The 16,701-nt window shown below is 32.1% G+C and overlaps 1 protein-coding gene across 1 annotated transcript in view; it reads right to left on the reverse strand.

Moving 5' to 3' along the window:
• LOC126882726 (membrane-bound alkaline phosphatase-like) overlaps window positions 1–16,701 on the reverse strand; it is a 124,168-nt gene that overhangs the window by 11,938 nt on the left and 95,529 nt on the right. Inside the window, exons 4-5 of the mRNA XM_050647715.1 lie at window positions 10,892–11,126; window positions 5,846–6,175 (exon numbers count right to left, since the gene is read on the reverse strand). Coding sequence (XP_050503672.1) covers window positions 5,846–6,175; window positions 10,892–11,126 — 565 coding nt within the window. The remainder of the gene's footprint in view (window positions 1–5,845; window positions 6,176–10,891; window positions 11,127–16,701) is intronic.

Raw genomic sequence — 16,701 nt, forward strand, 5'->3', positions numbered from 1 at the left:
ACAATTCTCCATGCCTAGAGAAATAAAAATATCATCAGGTCAATAATGATAAAAGCGGCAGAAACATGACCTGCCACAGAGAGGATAAAAATAATGCTAGAAACAGCAGAGATGAAAACCCTTCGAAAATGGTGAGACACTATGGAACAGAGCTAGATGTTCAGACATACGACGGATATGCAAGATGGAGAACATTAAGAACTGACACGGGCGCCAATATAAAAAATTTTAGGGGGCGCAGACGTGAAGATGTTGCACATTACATTTTGGGGAGGGGGCACCTCCCACCTCACCATGGGTATGATGGGCGCCCATGAGAACTGGGTAAGAAACAGAAGAGTAGAATGGAACGACCACATTTGCCAAATGATAACAAATAGAGTAGTAAACACGGTGAGAGATGGTTCCCCAATAAGAAGACGATCAGTGGGAAGACCACGAAACCGATGGAACGACAATTTACTAGAGGTAGGTACATTGAAAGGGTTGTAGAGCTAATGATGATGATGATAAGGTACATTGAAAAAACAGACAGTCATGTCTATACAAAAAAAATAAGAAAAAGCGGAAGAAGAACAAAAAGGGTTTTTGTTGAGTAAGTTGTCTTAAGAGCGCACCTCAATAATAATGATAACAGCATAGAAATAACGTTGTAGAAGAATAATTGTGATGTATTTAAATTGTGGTGGATGCGTGGTTAAATATACCTACTGCTTATTTTTTGTACTGATGCAATTTTCTTGTGGCATTTTTATAATTAACTATTTTGATTGTGAAATAAGCCTCAATTAAATTGAAAAAGGAATTTTATTAACGTTTCGACGTTTGGGCGTCGAAACGTTAATAAAATTAGTTTTTCAATATAATTGTGGCTTATTCTCCAATAAAAGTAGTTTGCTTATTTTTTTCTTACAATATAATGAGTAGGGAGCGGATTTTATGCTAAATGCATATTGCATGCATATTTCGCATATTTGAGAACTTTACTAAATTTTGCATATTTTTAAAGAAACATGCATATTTTGTGCCTATTAAAAAACATTTAAGCCCAAAAATTTTTTTTAATTTGACACAAAATATTTCCCCGCACAGGCTGTCGTATCTATTAATTCGAGAACTACCTGAAGAGGACGGCTCATTCCCTGCCTTTCATTTTTTCTTAGAAAATACCAGATCTTTACACAAAGTACTTATAGTGCTTATAGTAACCCGTTATAAAATGATTGTAGGATGTTAAAGTGATGAAGGATGGTTTATTTACTTTTATTATATTTAGTAGGTACCTATAATTCTGGTGATTCTTTTAAATCCTCTATTGTTAAGAGAATTTACACCTTTAACCATAGTTTTACGATTTTCTAACGGAAATTAACAAGTTATTTCAAGTTACAATTACTTCTATTGATGTTGAAAGGAGTTTTTCAAGTTATAAAAATATTTTATCTAATGGAAATTAGATTTTGGAAAAACACATTGTAGTGAATTATAATCGAAGATAATAATATATTTATAGTGATATTGTTGTTTTATTTTAAATAGGTAACTATTGGTAGCAGTTTTTGTAAAAACTGTAAATAAATTGCATATATTATAAAAAAATGATTTTATTTGAAAGATAATAAATAAGATTGCCGCCCCCCCTATAAAAGAACCCCTTAGAATAGAATAGAACAGAAAATGTGTGGTTTCTCGAAATGCGCATTTTTTGAATTTTTGTGCATATCTTGCGCATATTTCGTAATTTTTTACCGCATATATATGCGCATATTTCATCAAAATTTATCGCATATAAATCCGCTCCATAATAATGAGTGATAAACCTTTTTTGCACGTTTTTTATCTCGGAGTTTAAATGGAATCAACATTTAATAGTGCTCATTTTAAATGTCTTCTCAAGCATAAAAAAGTGTTCTAAGCATTATACCCGTAAAGTCGATCATTTTTCTTTTATTTCAAGTTAAATGCACCGATTTAAGGAATCACAAAAAAGTCTGATTTTACTTATCATATCTTGCTTTGTATTGCAATAAAAAATTTCTGGAAAAAACGGATTTCTTTGTTTGTTACAAGCTACAAAAATGTTTCTTAAGTAGGTACACTTTTTTTCGTTAGATGCATACTTTTTAAGTTATTCACAAAAAACCATCCGGTAGTTGTCATTTTTTAATGAAAATTGCAAATTTTCAATAATGAACATCTAAAAAAGTATTGAACTTCAAAAAAATTATAAAACATTTTTGCTTAAAATGAGGTCCTTCAACGAATCCCGACGTTATTTTGACAAAAAAAAATTGCTACATCCGAGAAGGATTTCGAACCACCCTCCAATATAAAAGCATATTTTGTCATAGAGTAGGCATTAATACGGAATTCGGAGCCCAATACCCTCATTGACTGCACCATAACTAAGTTAAGAACGCATCTCAATAATAATTATGACATTATAAGTTTTACTTTAAAATGCTAAGTTCTGGGGCGTAGTGTCAGAAATAAAGTATGTATTAAGTAGTGTTAAAGCTGGCATAATATATGTATTTTTTGATTCTACAAGTACGTTTTTAAATATTTAAAATGATGGAAACGAATAAGTTAAAGTTTTATAATATTGTACTAAGATAATAATACAGGTATAATAACAATAGTTATTTTCCTAACTAGTGCGGAAAGTCATACTTTTCCGAACGCAATTGCAGTTTGCCGATCGACACGACGAGGAGTTCGGCAAGCAGTCGAGTGCGGAAAAGAGACTTACCGCAAGAGTTAGGAACAATATTTTTTCTACGAGCGTTTAAAAAATGACCAAATCTTAATCAATTAATTGAATTAAAAAATAACGCTAATAATTTATAATAATCCCGAATTAAAGTCCATGCGGTGCCTAAATACCTGTTATGCAGTAATGAATGGTGTAAATCAATACAGGTTTTAATATGCCGATGACGGTTACTACGGAGGATGAAGAGGTAGAAATACCGGCTGCTTTCACCTAAAAATCTGTTATCATCCGCCATTAATTTGCACAATGCAACCAGTTGTACGTTCAATATAAACATTATAAATAATAAATAGATATAATTAATATTACATATTTTGTATTTACAAAATTGTAAACTTACCTAATATTTAGTAATTTTGAGTTATACGTTATCTTCGAACTAAGAAATGCGAAGCAATTGGGCAGTAAAAGCACAATATATAATATGTAAATACAGTGCGCAAAAGTAATGCGGAAAAGTAAAGGGTGATTCCATTTCAAATCACTTAATTTTGGATGAAAAAAAATTTTGAATCTCTGATTTGTCTGAAAATTGGTATATAGCATCTGCGGGATGTAGAAATAAAACATTTAAGGTCGAATTATCTTCTTATTCTTCTTCTTCTTCTTCTTTTTTCTCAAAATGTTATTTTAGGCGATTTTACAGTGATTTGGTATTTATTTAAACAAATTTGCATTTTATATCGTAAAGTATCAATGGAAAACATAATATTTTAATAGAAGGGACTTAAAAAATGATATTATATGGCATTATAACAAGTTATTTTGATTCAAAACAAGTTTTTGATCAAATTTTATAGTGTAGAAAACGTTAAAATAACTTTTTTACATTTTCCCCCATTCCCAATATACTTCATAATCGAATTTGGCTGAAAATTTGGCCACAGCTAGCCAAAACATAGGATTTTAAGTGGTTAGAAGGATTTTAATTATGTTACAATACCAAAAAGTTATATGCAATATCATAGTCAAAACTTGGTTTGAATCAAAATAACTTGTTATAATGCCATATACCTAATGACATTTTTGAGTCCCTTCTATTAAAATATTATTTTTGCCATTGATACCTTACGACAGAAAATGCAACTTTGTTTAAATAAACACCAAGTCACTGTAAAAATCGCATAAATTAACATTTTGAGAAAAGAAGAAGAAGATTCTTTGACCTTAAATATCTTATTTTTACGTCCCGCAGAAGCTATACACAAAGTTTCAGAAAAATCGGAGATCCAAAAGTTTTTGCCTGAGTGATTTGACATGGAATGTAGGTACCTACCTAAAACTTTTCAAACTAAAATACGTGCGGAATAGTAGACTTTTTTGCACGCTCGTAGAAAATAGCTATTTGTATAACAAGGGAGGAAAAGGCACTTTACTCCCATGTTATACGTATGATTTTCCACCTTCCTCAAATATCAAGTAATTTTTTTTCATTTTTAAATAATTTATTTATGTAACTAACTGACAATATTTATTAGAGAACTAAAACTAACAAGTAGGTACAGTATAACTGTCAACTGTCAAATATAAGTCAAATTATTAATGTAAACATTGTTAAATCAAAATATCAATTTACTGTTTTTACCATTCTGAAAAATGCAGGGTGCTCTATAAATAAAAGTTAAAATGTATAGATACTTACGTAATACATAACAGAATATTGTATAGGGCGTCAATAAGTTATTTCATCAATGACATACCATGCCATCACTTTTACTTTTCCTCCCTAGGGAAAAAAGTAATTTCGCTCCCTAGGGATAAAAGTTCTTTCCCTCCCTAGGGAGTAAAAGTACGACTTTGCTCCCTACAATCAGGTCAGGGAAAGTATACTTTCGGTAGAGGTAGGTGGAAATAGCTATTTGTATAACAAGGGAGGAAAGTGCTACTTTTCCTCCCGAGAATGAAGTTTACTGCCCGACGCGTAGCGGAGGGCAGTAATCATTCAAGGGAGGAAAAGGCACTTTACTCCCATGTTATACATATGGTTTTTCCACCTTCCTCAAATAACATGTCATTTTTTCATTTTTACTTAATTTATTTATGTAACTAACCAACACAATTTATTAGAACTAAAACTAACAAGTAGGTACAATATAACTGTCAACTGTCAAATATAAGTCAAATTATTAATGTAAACATTGTTAAATCAGAATAACAATTTACTGTTTTTTACCATTCTGCAAAATACAGAGCGTTTTTAAATAAACGTTAAAATGTATAGATACTTACGTAATAGAAAATAGATATTGTACAGGGCGTCAATAAGTTATATTTCATGAATGAAATACCATGATGTCACTTTTACTTTTCCTCCCTAGGGAGGAAAAATATTTTCTTCCCTAGGGAGGAAAAGTACAACTTTGCTCCCTACAATCAGGTCCGGAAAAGTATACTTTCGGTAGAGGTAGGTGGAAATAGCTATTTGTATAACAAGGGAGGAAAGTGTAACTTTTCCTCCCGAGAATGAAGTTTACTGCCCGACGCGTAGCGGAGGGCAGTAATCATTCAAGGGAGGAAAAGGCACTTTACTCCCATGTTATACATATGGGTTTTCCACCTTCCTCAAATAACAAGTCATTTTTTCATTTTTACTTAATTTATTTATGTAACTAACCAACAAAATTTATTAGAACTAAAACAACAAGTAGGTACAATATAACTGTCAACTGTCAAATATAAGTCAAATTATTAATGTAAACATTGTTAAATCAAAATAACAAATTACTGTTTTTTACCATTCTGCAAAATACAGGATGTTTTATAAATAAATGTTAAAATGTATAGATACTTCGTAATAGAAAATAGATATTATACAGGGCGTCAATAAGTTATATTTCATGAATGAAATACCATGACGTCACTTTTACTTTTCCTCCCTAGGGAGGAAAAATATTTTCCTCCCTAGGGAGGAAAAGTACAACTTTGCACCCTACAATCAGGTCCGGAAAAGTATACTTTCGGTAGAGGTAGGTGGAAAAATATTTTACATAATTACAATGAAATATTTAGAATATTTCTCCTTTTTCTTAAAGCTTTTAATATAGTTACCTACCTAATAGAGTTACTTACCTAGTAAGTATTCCGTACCATTTTGGATATTAAGAAGTTGTTCCCTGTTAGATACATACTCATACTTTTTATCCATACTTTCCTTTTGTTTAGTCCACTCAAGAATTAGATTCATTTGGTCAGATCTTACTCCTTGATTCCCATTTTCGTCGATTATTTCTTTTGGTAGAAAGTTCTTTCGTCCACCGCCTAATATGACCTGCAGATTTTTGCCTGTCTCCCCGAAGATAAGTTGGTGAGCGATATCTTCGCATTTTTTGGGATCGTATTCAGTTTTTATTACTTTGGTATCACTTTCCCAACGACGATAGGCCGTGTGGGCGTATACTCCTGTGGATGGTATAAAAATTAATGAAGGATTTACTAAAAGAAATAGTTAGAAAAATGAATATTCTAATTAATTGTTTTTTATAATTCTATAATTGACCATTGTGTATCATGCTCTATGTGTACCATTGCACAATGGAGCACTTAAACATCTATGGAATGACACCAAATACGACCCCCCACTCTACCCCCTAGAGGTGGGGTGGGGGTAGCTTTAAAATCTTAAATAGAAACCCCCATTTTTTATTGCAGATTTGGATCCCTTATGTAAAAGTAAACAACTTTTATTCGAGACATTTTTTCGAATTATTGATAGATGGTGATTCGAATTATTGATATTTTTATAGTTAAAAGCAGTCCAGTGTATTCTTTCGCTATTAGTATGGCAGCAAGTTGATCCAGTTGTTCTACCTTCAAGTGGAAAGCAATATTTGAGTATGTATTTATGAGTAAGCAATATTCAAGGTTTTTTGTAGTTCAGTTTATAAAGGATTTAGCAAAAACCCCCACTATTCTTTTTAATATTGTGTATCCGTTCATAATTTTCTTGAAAAAATAAAGTTTATTTTATTTGGAGCAGTATTATATTCTACAGCAGTGTGAAGAATCGTTCCATAGTTGATGCAAAAAACAAATAGGTGCAGTGATATAACGATGGGTTTTTGACAAAACATCGTAACCGACAAAACTCACATTTTACAGGAGACGATTTTTCTTCTACCGACAATTTGGTTAATATAATTAAAATTTTGAAACTATGATAAATTAGTACATAAAAAATATTAATGTAAGAAAAAAACTGTAATATAACATTATTTTATAAAATTATGTAACATACGATACTTTGTTAGACTTTGTCTGTGTAAATTTTAGTTGAAGCTTGTCGCTTAAGATAAACATACGATAGTTTCAAGGTATCAATATATAAATGAATATTCACAAATAACATAAGTATCTTAACAGAAAAAATATTTTTAATAATAAAAATCAACAAAGAAAAATAAAATTTAATACGTATATTAATCAGTGACACTCTGTGACACTGTACTAAATGATGTTCTATTCAAAAAAATCTCAAAAATTTAATTCAAATGATACAACCTCCCAAAAGTGTAATTTTTGAAAAATTCGTAGTTTTACAAAATAACTACCACTTTAAGAGCAAACAGTATAGTAGCGATCAACAGGTAGCAACAAACGCGTTCCAAGATTGCGGCTCTAATTGTGAATATTTTGTCGAGATAGTTGGCACACTTATTCGTAATATAATAAAGAATGGCGGTACAGAGCCAATTTCATAAATATGTTAGTATATGGAAATTACTCCATAACTAAATAAAATATTGAAAAAAGGAGCCTGTACCGCCATTAAGAAAGACAAAAAAATACAATTTCTTCAAATAAACTTTTTTATCCCGTGCCTAGATTTTGTGTCACATTGGAACTACTAGAAATCGATTTTTATAACAAGAAATCGAACGTCACTGACTTGGCAACATTTCGCGCCTATGTGTATAAAAATTATTGTTTTTGATAGTATAAATGTCACTGTCAGTGTCGAATTACCGACGCACTGTTGCCTTTCTTTTGAAAGTTCGCAGAACTTTCGCAATCTTGGACCGCGCTTGTTGCTACCTGTTGATCGCTACTGTGTGCTCTTAAGAGGCTATTACTCAATTTTGGACAGATATTACAGTTTTATAGGTGTTTTTTAATTAAGATGTATTTTTTTAAATGCACTAAAATATTTTGCTTTAGATATGAAATAAACAACTTCTTTTTGGGAAAATTAAGAAAGATAAAAAATGTAATAAAATAACCCAAAAATATCAGTTAAAAAAATGTTTGTAGAAAGTCATCAAAACCGTTTTCTGTACAACTTATCTAAAATACGTTTAATAACAAGCTTACAAAATTATAAATATAATTTTTTTGAGCTCTTCTACAGTATGTCTGCGTAATTTGGAAGCTATTGATAACTTTTTATTATCAGTTTAAAAAAAACTATCAGATATTAAATTTTATTAATTTCATACGAGGTCAAAAAATATGAATATTGTTCAAGAGGAAAGTAGCTTTATATTTCACAATATCAAAAATTGTGAATAAAAAATTGTTTGGAAATAAAAACTATGTTTCAATATTCGTTCTATATTGACTCCCATACATTGGTTTCAGGTTTCACTGAACTTACTACAAGTTGATATATTTTTGTTGCAAATATAATATTTATGATATTTGCACATGAACAACTAAAAAACATAGGTTATGTGATTAACAAATTAGTAAATTAGACTTCAAACTCTATTAAAAAGACAATAAACCATAAAAACAAGTATTAAAAGTTTACCGCATCTATTGAATAACAGGTTTTATCAAAACTACCACTATTTTCGGTTTTAAATTGTTCTACCGAAATAAAATTTTCACTGAGTTCTAACACATTTAAGATAACACTGAGTAATTTTAACGGTCATTTTGGTCATTTAATCTTATCGTAAGCGGCAAAATATGCAAACGTAACCGACAAGATTTATAGCATTTACTATTATCTGTCGGTACTACCTTGCCGTTTACGATACCAAAGGCACAAAATGAGGTTGAAATGCGGTGGTTACGATAAAAATTAAATTCAATTTTAGACACTTACGATGTTATTATGGGAAAAATAATTTTGAATCAGCTGTAAACTATCGTAAGGAACCATTTAATATAAAAATCCCATTTTCGGAAAAATGATGCTTACCATGTTTTGTCAAAAACCCGTCGATAAAACCAGTTTATATTGAAAACAAAGGGGAATAGACACAAGTATGACATACCGCATGTCAGAGTCTACGTCCTGAAACATCCACGTCGGTAGTTAAGAGTTAATCTTATCTGAATACTGGACCTCATCTTTAACAATAGAATGAACAATTATCCTATTTCTAGACATATTTTACCAAATGGTAATATTTTAATGCGAAGGGATTGCATTATAATGATATTGGGTCGTTCAAACTAAAGAAGTCTATTTGTGTCTTATTGTGTCTCAATTGATAAAAACGTTAAGGTGAATATGACTTTGGTCCGAAAAACATATTTTTTTTTAGAAACCAGTGTTTGTTACCCTCTTTTATTATCTTCTATTTACTATATCTCTTTTCATCTAAAATCTAAATCATCAATTGGACATACTGAACATACCCCGTATATTCTTACTCTGTAAGTATCTGTCTTAATACGGAACATGCCTACCTTTTTACAGTTCACGCTGTCATTTCAATTCTCAAAATTGTGGTGGTAATATTATAAAAAGCATTTACAGAGCTGATAATAGCTATTTCATTCCAAATCAGATCTTCTCTTGGGGTAAAAATATTCATTATTATTTTTCTTGGAATCACAGTTCAACATCTAACAGCTTTTTCGAATATTTTTTATATCTAACCTCCCATCTAAAAGCATGTGTTTTGATATTTTAATTTTAAATATATCTTTTTAATTTACATATATGCACATATAGTAATTAAGTTTTAACTATTCTCCTCATCTTAATTCTATTTAATTTACCCCTTGCCATCTGCTACTTTTTGAATACTTTTTGGCAAAGTGTACCTTTTCTTCTTGATTTCAAAACTTATACACGCATTATTCTTCTAGTTTTTGGGATAAAAGATCACCGTTCAACCTCCGGGAGTTTCAACAACCCTCAATCGCCGGCGATAGAACAACGAGAACAAAACCATCTAGACTGCAACAATGAACTTCATCTAGACTGCAACCAACCAACACCTGTAGGCCTGGTGGTTCTGAACACCTACAACCCCAGAGCCCGTTGCAGAACCAACAGCAGTACCATTCGACATCAAGAAGATACCATCAAACCAGATACCAAAAGCTATAAGTATAATCCACAAATTGTTAGTTTTTGGCAAGAATTTAAATATATTTGTTAATGCAGTTAATAAGTCACATTTTTATTATATTTTTATTGAACAATAAACATGATTGGTTAAAAATATTGTTTTGTTTCCTTTCATTCCAAACTTTCATAGTTCATTTCTAAGATTAGGACAAGACGAACACACACTTTGAGAGATTCAGCTAGGCTGGGGTGAACAATAGCTATCTTGGTTGGTTAAGATATTATTTTCGAATAGTATTTCAACTAGCTGGGGTAGTCTATTGTTGCTTTTTCGTTTCAAAGTTGTAGAAGTAACTAGAAGAAAAAACTGCTTATCACATTTTATGTCAGTGTGACAACATGGCAAATGTACAGTTCTTTGCATTAGGCAAAGAAAAGCCACCAGGTTTCGAATGAGCTCCTGCGCATCTCTTCTCTACTGTTTAGTAGGTATATACTCTTATGTCGTCTTCCTATATCTTTAGAGGTCCCCTGTGATTCTCTTTATCTTTCTTGGTTTTCACTCTATGGTTCTCCATATCCACTTCTAATTTTCATATTTGGGTATTTGACGAGCGCATCGCGATTCCACTTTTACCACCTCCTTCACGATAACCTCCACTTTTCTGGTCCGCCTTTAGCCTTTGTAGAAAGCATTAAAGTACAACTGTAGAAAGTAAGATGCAACAAAAAAAATTACGACTCCAAAAATTATTGCTAACATCGAGAAAAAATATTAAATATGGAAGAAGTCCATTCAACAAATGAAAAAGCCCCTTAAATATATTTATATAATACTTAGTAATAATAAAGATGGGATCAGTATTAACCTGCAGGTGAAGCATGAGTAACTCTAGTTGTGGTAACCAATCCTGTTCTTCTTCCTGCCAACTGAAATAAGCGGGCGATAGATTGGACGTGATTTTTAGGGTCATTCATGGCACTACAATTTTTCTTATTTACTGTCGCCGATACTCCGATAGTGCCCAAGTTTGCTTTTACTCCTCCCAAATACGCTGTTGCTGAACATGCCGAATCTGCAGTTTGGTGGTCAACACAGTACGTCTGAAAGATTCATAAGTAATTAATAAAAATTGATGTATATATTTATAATTGCTATATAATTATATTATACATATAATAATACATCATAATAATTATAATTGTTATACAAGGAAAACATTGTACCAGGGTGAAAATGTTTAAGTGTCGATTAAAAATGGTTTGGAGTCTGTAAGTTCCAGCGATTAAAAGAAGTAATGAGGCAAGAACTGATATAAATATATCACGCGATATCCTTGTTTAAGACGTAATATAAAAGACATAAAAAAACTATAAATCCACTACTCTATTGAATAGCATGTACAAAGATGCCAATAAAAATAATATAATTAATAGTTAACAGCATTATATTCTAGTTCAATCAGAGAGTGCAGCAAGCTTCTATACCGGTTTCGGGACTTCTTTTTCCCTCTTCAGTAGACACATGTGCTCTTCTCTCTGAGTGAACCAGGATACTCCAACGCTCGCAGTCTCGGATTGCAACGAACGAAATGGCTGAGATACCGTAGCGACGTCTGTTAAGAGAAAGACTATGTTTTCAATCTAATAACACATAAAATAATATTAAAATATTAAGGGGGAAGGGGGAAAGGCAGTTTTGTTTTAATTTGATTCAGAGTTGGACTACCATCTACAGATAGCTATTTCTTCACCTTATGCTTCATCAGTGTAGCTATTATTTATGCAGTCCCAACTCTGAAACAAAAATCCACAAGCCTGCCTTTTTAAGGGAAATCACCGCGATGTAGCAATTCCACATTTGAGACGCAAAACAGCGACATCTCTAGTAAAACTAGGAAGACGACGAAAAGACCAAGATGCAAAGTTTACTGTAATAAAACAATTAAAATAATTGAAATGAAACAATAATATAAAAGACAGAAACATACAGGGTAGAAAAACCATATCCATGATGAACGGCATTCTGTGGGACCAGACAATATCTAAAGCGAACAAACAGCTCGTATACAGTAGCATACTTAAAAGTATTATCACATATGGCAGTGAAGTTTGGCCACTGCAACAAAGAGCGCAGAAAATGTTACTAGTAACAGAAATGGACTTCTGGAGAAGAGCAGCAGGCAAATCAAGAAGAGATCGGATACCGAACGAGAGAATACGAGAAATGATGGGAGTAACACATACAATAATTGATGACATAAAAACAAAACAACTGGTATGGTACGGCCATGTCCAGAGAATGCCAGATGACAGGATCCCTAAACAGATTTTGGCATGGACACCACAAGGGAGAAGAAAAAGAGGAAGGCCGAGAAGAAGCTGGATGGAGGGAATTGAAAAAGAACTAGAGGAAAGAGAAATCCCTCCAGATCTATGGTTAAATAGAGAAGAATGGCGATTAGGAGTCGGAAGGCGTCGGAGAACGCTGTAAACCGATAGTAGTAGTAGAAATGAAACAATGAGCAAGTTGTACTAGTCCTAGTTTTGCTAGAGATCTCGCTGTTTTGCGTCTCAGAGGTGGAATTACTGCATCGCGGTGATTTCCCTTAAAAAGGCAGGCTTGTTGATTTTTGTTTCAGAGTTGGGACTGCATAGCTACACTGATGAAGCATAAGATGCAGAAGTAGCTATCTGTAGATGGTGGTCCAACTCTGAATCAAATTAAAACAAAACTGCCTTTCCCCCTTGCTCTCCTTTACTCAGATTTTTGAGTACTCGAAACGGTCTTACGGCACTTTTTCCTAAATGAAAAGCGAGCAGATACGTGACCATTCTCCTTTCTACTTTCTTCTATATTCGTCGTCTCAGTACTTATAAAGCCGGAGGTTCAGGATGTAACCAGAAGGCAGTTTCTTTCGACGAAAATTCTTGGATTTAAAATATTGTTTATCGCCAACCGTCACTAAAGTCATTCATTATTGTACTCATTTGACGCCATTTGCGGCAGTAAAGTAACACTTTATTGTACTTAAAGAAGAATTTTACTTTACCTGCCGCGATTATTCAAATTAACCGAGATTAAATGTAAGTGGTCGATGGCAGTAATCGATTATTTATTTGAGTGAACTTAAAATTTATTTACTTTAATTATTGAAAATATTGTACACAATTTACGTTATTGTTAATTAAATTTATACCAAAAACTGAAATTCTGTAGTATTTTGCAATTATATTCATATAAAATTAATCAAAATTTTACCGATTTAGTAATTATTCAATATTGATAACTATCTATCGATTAAAAATCGAAAGCGGCATGTAGAAGTCACCTGTCATCACTGTCATATTTAAAAAATTTAAATTGAAAATTGTATTTATTGTAATAAAAGTGTTAAAACGAATATCAAATTATAGTACAGTAGTGCTGCTTTGGAAATGAAAGAAATTACATGAACGCCACCTGAAATACGCAAGAAATCGTTAGAGGCAGTTTCAGAGCTTCTCCCAGCAAAATCCATCGAAAAATAGGCAATATGACATAAAATTTGAAGCATGGCGTGAAAAAAATTGTATTATAAATTATAATGAAAGTGTCTTACTAGCATATTTCTCTGAATTGCCTTAAGAATATTCTCCATCGACTATGTGGTCCTATTATTCAATATTAAAGGCAACTTTGACCACAAATAAAGACATAGATATAAGCAATTTTAAAAAAATTTACAGCTTTTTTGAAACAAAAAGGAAGGAATTATATTCCCAAAAAATCAAAAACCCTGCCGCAAGAAGAAGTGCTAAATTTCTTATTAAATGCACCTGATAACGATTATTTTTAATGATGAAGGTAATTCAACAAAAATAAAATTACTATTACATATTATATTGTACGTAAAGTTCTTTTTCATATCCTTGAATCTACCATGATTTACATGATTTATGTATAATGTCTTTTCATTTGCGTGGGCTAGCGGTATGTGTATCTAGCTACGGACGTGTCAGTACTTGGTTCGATTCCCCCGTTAGGAAAACTTTTTTGTTTAATATTAATGGTTTAATATAATGGTGTTTAATATTAACATACTTAGACTATTATAAGGACTAAGTACACACACTCTTTTTTCATTAGAAGGATATAATTAAGTAAGTGTTAGTAAGTGTTAATGTTTTTTATGATTGGCGATAAAATTTTGTATGCACCACGTCAGTAAAGACTCTTTATCGAACTCGTCTGTTATTCGCCTTGCTCGCTACGCTCGCTCGGCTCATAATATCAGACTCGTTCAATAAAGGGTCACTTTACTGACTTGGTACATAAATAACTATTATTGTTTCATTTCAATTATTTTAATTGTTTTATTACAGTAAACTCTGCATCTTGGTCTTTTCGTCGTCTTCCTAGTTTTACTAGAGATGTCGCTGTGTTGCGTCTCAAAGGTGGAATTACTGCATCGCGGTGATTTCCCTTAAAAAGGCAGGCTTGTTGATTTTTCTTTCAGAGTTGGGACTGCATAGCTACACTGATGAAGCGTAAGATGCAGAAATAGCTATCTGTAGATGGTGGTCCAACTCTGAATCAAATTAAAACAAAACTGCCTTTCGGCACTTTTTTCTAGACGAAAAGTGAGTAGATACGTGACCATTGTCCTTTATACTTTCTTCTATATTCATCGCCTCCGTGCTTATAAAGCCGAAGATTCAGGATGTAACCAGAAAGCAGTTTCTTTCAACGAGAAGTCTTGGATTTAAAATATTGTTTCATTTCAATTATTTCAATTGTTTTATTACAGTAAATATTGCATCTTGGTCTTTTCGTCCTCTTCCTAGTTTTATTAAAATATTACTTTACATCCCATCAGATTGAAAATAGTGGGAATCTTCTATAGCAGAGGTTCCCAAACAGTGTGCCGCGGCAAACTGGTGTGCCGCGAAATTCACTTAACAATAAATTATGATTATACTCATTATAGAGATTATTTACCCAAGTACGCCGTGGCTGAACGAGCTTTTAAGTTAGTGTGTCTCAAGCTAAAAAGGTTGGGAACCGCTGTTGTGTAGTCACAACCTCCTAGGCTACTAAAAAATACAAATCATATGGATGTCAAGACTATAGGAAGATAAGGGAATTTTACAATTAATAATTCACATCCCATCTGCTCAGCGTGGTAAAGCTTCAACGAGAAGGTTTTCTACGTACTCCAAACAGAGTAAATAAATTAAGCATTAATAAATTAAACATTTTTACCACGATAAGCAGATAGAATGTGAATTATAAATTGTAACATTCCCTCATCTTCCTATAGTCTTGGCATCCGTATGGCTGGTATTTTTTAGACACCCCGGAGGTTATTACCAGAGAAGGTTCCCACTGTTTTCAAACTAGTGGTATGTAAAGTAATATTTTAATATTATTTTATGTGTTATTAGATTGAAAACTTAGTCTTCTTTTTTGATAGAAAGTTTATTTCCAGAGATACGTAGATATTTACAGTTGATTGTTTTCTTTCCCCAATATATTTTCTAAATCCTAAAATTAACAAAAATAAATCTTTTGTGTACCTTAAATAAGGTTTATGTTCATAGTTTTTATTACGTATCAATATGCAGCCACCATTGCGTAAACTTAATTTAAGTGATTCTATATGAATCACTATAGTAGTAATACTTACTAAATTTGAAAGATGACTTCAAGTTATATTCATTAATACTTACACAATTATCATTTTCAGCTCAAAAATATCAAAATATTCATTTAAAAAAAGTTAAATAATTGAGGAATGATATTTTCCTAACTTAAGCTGTTAACGTTTAGGATACTAGGTCTTGATCATTAAAAATGGGGGACGGATTCCATTTTTTAAACGGAATAATGTTGAATAATACGTTATTTGAACATTTGTTGAAAGTTCTTTTTCATAAACATGCTTGAAAATTGCTTATTTCATTTGTAGTTTGCTTCCAATATGTGCTTCATTCAACATTTTAAATAATTATATCACCCAATTAATTCAAAAGATACTTTAGTTAAGTTTCCCTGAAAATAAATAACTTAAGTTTTCTTATTAATATAAATATTAAGTTTTTGGTCTGAAACTAACAATTTGCTACGTTAAGTCATTTAGCTGTTCCATTGAAACCAATCTTTGGTCAGGTTATTCTTGGAAACGGTTGAGGCGCTCAGAAGAACAGTGACCTAAGCCACAAATAGGGAATTTATAGATTAATATATCAATAAAAGCAGCAACATTAAATCTTCGGATTAACAAGGGTCTACACAACCTACCTCTATAATATTTGGGTAAGTGGCGCTACATAATTTGTAGTGCCATGTCATAAGCATAATGGAAATACGAATGCAAAGATTGCATTTATCTCAAAACTTCGTTTTTGGGGTTAGGCCACTGTTGCTCTGAGCGCCTCAATTGTAAGTACTCAGCACACTCTCTGCAATGTTAGTTAAGTTTGAACGTCACATTAATCAGATCCTATCATTTGTATTTGACAATTTCCAAGTATTGTCACTTAAAAATGACGTTTGTTGTTTCAACAATTCCTCAAAATGTGCATTCCTCAGCGTGCGGTAGCAAACATTTTTTTTTCAATTATAAAGGACCCTTCTCTTCTTCTTCAAATGCAAATCCACTAATGGATGTTGGCGATCACATTTTCCATTAACTCT

The sequence above is a fragment of the Diabrotica virgifera genome, chromosome 1 (assembly GCF_917563875.1).
Source record: "Diabrotica virgifera virgifera chromosome 1, PGI_DIABVI_V3a".
NCBI lineage: Eukaryota > Metazoa > Arthropoda > Insecta > Coleoptera > Chrysomelidae > Diabrotica > Diabrotica virgifera.